The sequence below is a fragment of the Cantharellus anzutake genome (genome assembly GCF_015039405.1).
Source record: "Cantharellus anzutake strain C23 chromosome Unknown EI90scaffold_48, whole genome shotgun sequence".
Lineage (NCBI taxonomy): Eukaryota > Fungi > Basidiomycota > Agaricomycetes > Cantharellales > Hydnaceae > Cantharellus > Cantharellus anzutake.
Genome location: NW_024066998.1, coordinates 480877 through 484296, shown reverse-complemented (window position 1 = coordinate 484296; position 3420 = coordinate 480877). Strand labels below are relative to the sequence as shown.

General features: G+C 51.5%; 1 protein-coding gene across 1 annotated transcript; it reads left to right on the top strand.

Moving 5' to 3' along the window:
• Positions 1–1738: 1738 nt before the first annotated feature.
• EI90DRAFT_3128263 (uncharacterized protein) lies at positions 1739–2364 on the top strand (the record flags this gene model as incomplete). The annotated part of the gene is made up of 2 exons (XM_039064076.1): positions 1739–2181; positions 2247–2364. 2 exons carry the CDS (start codon positions 1739–1741, stop codon positions 2362–2364), a joined length of 561 nt encoding a protein of 186 aa, XP_038912737.1.
• Positions 2365–3420: the final 1056 nt, after the last annotated feature.

The window sequence follows — 3420 nt, the reverse complement described above, 5'->3', positions numbered from 1 at the left end:
AAGGAGGAGGTGGTCTTAGGATCGTTGGCATCGACTGGAGGCAGCAGAGAGAGATTGGGAGGGCTGGTGGAGGTCATAGGAGTCGTCTAGGACTAGGGCGGAGGGAGGTGGAAGATCCAGGATATGACAGTCGTGGGGAATGGAACAGAGTTTTTCTTTAATAACTCTGTTTTTACATCAGCAGGAAGAGGGGTCAGGTTCCTTATCCCGATCAGGTTTGCAATATGGTGAACCAGCTCCTCCATGAATCCCTTGGGGACAAACTATTTGGGTCCCCAGAATAGGACCTGAGAGTGGATTCAACAAATCCATCGCAGGGGATAGTTGAGCTCACCACCTGAGGGTGGATAGAGCTCACAACACATGGAACTTGGGAGCTAGGCTCCCTTTCCCTCTTTACTGGGGAAACTACGATGGGATGTGAAGCCCCTCCAAGAGGATCTTGGAGAGTACGGATGGTTGGCTGTGGGGTTGAGACTTCTTGTCTCAACCCCCTGAGAGGAATTTGTTGGGCATCCACCCAACTGGGCCAATCTTGGCCTAATCTTCCAAAGGCCCCACTTTGTGGGTCCTGCATGGTAAATCGACTGTAGGAACCTAGCCTACATCTGATCTCCCAGGCATGATTGTCCAGACCTTCAGGTCTGTGCATGTAGACAGCATCACCATCCATCTGTGTCCCATACTCCACAGACATCTCACTAAGTGCACAGGGAGCAAAGATAGTTCTTTGCTTTTCTTTATTTCGCCCCATGTGTTCATCATGAGGGCAGGCCCGGAACCATGACATAGGTTCCGGGTCAATTGCAGATTGCAATCAGTCTCCCCTTTGTCTGTCAAATTTTCCAAAACAATGGGCACTTCAGGTGCAGGAGGAGACTGAGGAAGTGGCTGTGTCCTTCTGAGGACAACAGGCGGGCCCTTAGGGCCCCAATCGACACTCTTTCCGTTCAGATAAGGAGGGATTCTCCTTGGCGATGAGGTCAAAGGACTCCCAGGCTCGGGTTTGTCAGTGCAAGGGATGTATGTCATCATCCTCACACTGGGATGCCCAGGCACAGGGAGGTAGGTGGTTGTCTTGATGTAGTCTTCGTCAGCAGAGACTTCGTCCTCCAGCAAGTTTTGTCACTGGGTGGGTTCTCTGTCCTGTCCCCTGACTGGTATGGGTGGAGGCACACTTGTCGCCTGTCAGGGCATGCCGCCCTGCACCATGCTGTGCTGCCTCCTTCTCTCTCTCCTGTTGGTCTTTCTTTCTTTTCTTCCTTCCTTCTTTCCTTCTTTCTCCATACAGACGACCTTCTCCTTTATACCTGTAGCCTGGACACATCCAACGCCAGGTACCCTGCATGGGTACCACACCACTGGATGCACTGTGCACCTCTACTTGTATTTCTCTTCTCTGACACTCAGGATCACCTGCAGAGCCACCCATGACAGCCCGGCTCCACCCGGTTCCACTCCACCTGCTACCCCCTTCTCCCCCTTCCTATTTCCTCCTCACTCTACTCCCCCCCTTTCCATTCTCCCTCTGTATCATTCTTTATTCTTTCTATTTCTATTTACACAAATGACTTTCCTTGATCAATGTACTATTGACCCATCCACAGTCCATGCACAACACACCCAGCATGCACACCTGCTGTCATATCCCGGATCTTCCGCCTCCCTCCACTCTATCCCTACACGACTCCTATGACCTCCACCAGCCCTCCCAATCTCTCTCCGCTGCCTCTGGTCAATGCCAATGACCCTAGGACTACCTCCTCCTCCTCCTCTCTCCGACTCTGCCACCCACCTACATCCACAGCACCTCCAGACCTCTACCACCATACCTCCACCTCCTCAGACCCCTTGTTCAAAGGAGATGGGCTTGCTCATTGTTGATGAATCCCAACTTGTCATTCCATCCTCCTTCCTACCTCTGGTCTCCACACCTCCAGTACCTCCTCATTCCTATCTTACCTCCGATCTTGATAATCTTATTGTTTTATCATTTGATATTTTCTACAACCCCAATCTTCCAGGGTTTTCCCCTTTGTTCCCATTTGTCTTCTATTATGTATATAAGTCCTGTACTGTAGTTGATGGCACCTCAGTGCAAAATCGACGACTAGACTACCCCCCAGAGTTTGCGCCCTCCTGTTCTGAAGTTAAGGACCAGACTCCTAAGCATCACCGAACGTAGGCACAGTGCTCCTCTCCGAGTCGCTGAGGCCATGGTCCCTCCACTCGTTCTCTACCTCCAGCCTCCTTCTGGGGAAAGGTCCAGGGACACTGCCCTCCTCACGTGTTCTTGACACCTTCGACCCCAACCACAGCAGAGCAGCTGGGGTCACCATCATCGTTGTTATAGAATGGACCTAGAATCTTATGGTCCGTGACTATAGATGATTAGATTGTTGGGAATTCACCACCTTACTTCACTGTCAAACCCCATGCCAAGCTTTCCCACTGGGTTTTGGTGCTGGCTGGGGGATTTGTTGAGTTTCAAGGGATTTCCTTTGACCATTCATAACTTTTATATTAGATAGTTGAAAGTCATATGACATGTAAGGCAGACACCGAAAGATGTTTTCATTATCGGGTACATAACCCACAAGCCTTGTACTGTGATTGTAACCATCACACCATTGTGCCACCACTGTAAACTCAACCTGTAACCCTGGAACCATGTCCACCTCCCTATTCATCCTTTCCATGACAAAACCACAACGAGGAGGGCATTCCCATGCCCAACCTCCTGCTGCCCGCTCCCACCAGTCCACCAGGTGGTTGAGCGGTCACTCCCATCCAGCCAGTAGTTCCCTATCAGGAACTGTAGCCTATCCCACCTCCTTAGGAGAGGGATATGGTCCAGGCAGCTCCAGGATGCACCTGCAGGTCCCGCTTCCCATGGTCACCCACTACCGTGCACTGGTCCACCAGCCCACTTTCCACAACAACTCCCACTACCGGTACGCTCCCATGAGTGCCAAGTCACCAATAGCCACCAACTGGGTGACTCCCTTTGGGAGTCCCAGTATCCCACACTACCGGTACGCTCCATTGAGTGCCAAGTCACCGCTAGTTGACTGCTCCCAGCACACCCACTACCAGCATGCTCCCAGGAGCGCCAAGTCCCCATTAGCAGACAGCCAGGTGGCTCCCTCAAGGAGCCCATGTTATACTCGCTACCAGTACGCTCCCAGGAGCACCAAGTTACCATTGGCCAACCCACAGGTTGTACTTCCAGACACTCATCCCATTCTGCTCTCCCTCTGATGGCTACACAGCCACCTCTGTTAGTGAGCCAAACAGCTCAGGTTGGGTTCCCCAGAACCCATTCCTGTAACAATCATCAACAAAAACTTCATTAAGTCAAAACGATGAACCTTATTCCTGGCCAGGCACTTCTCACCACAATTGAATGGCTAACTGGAA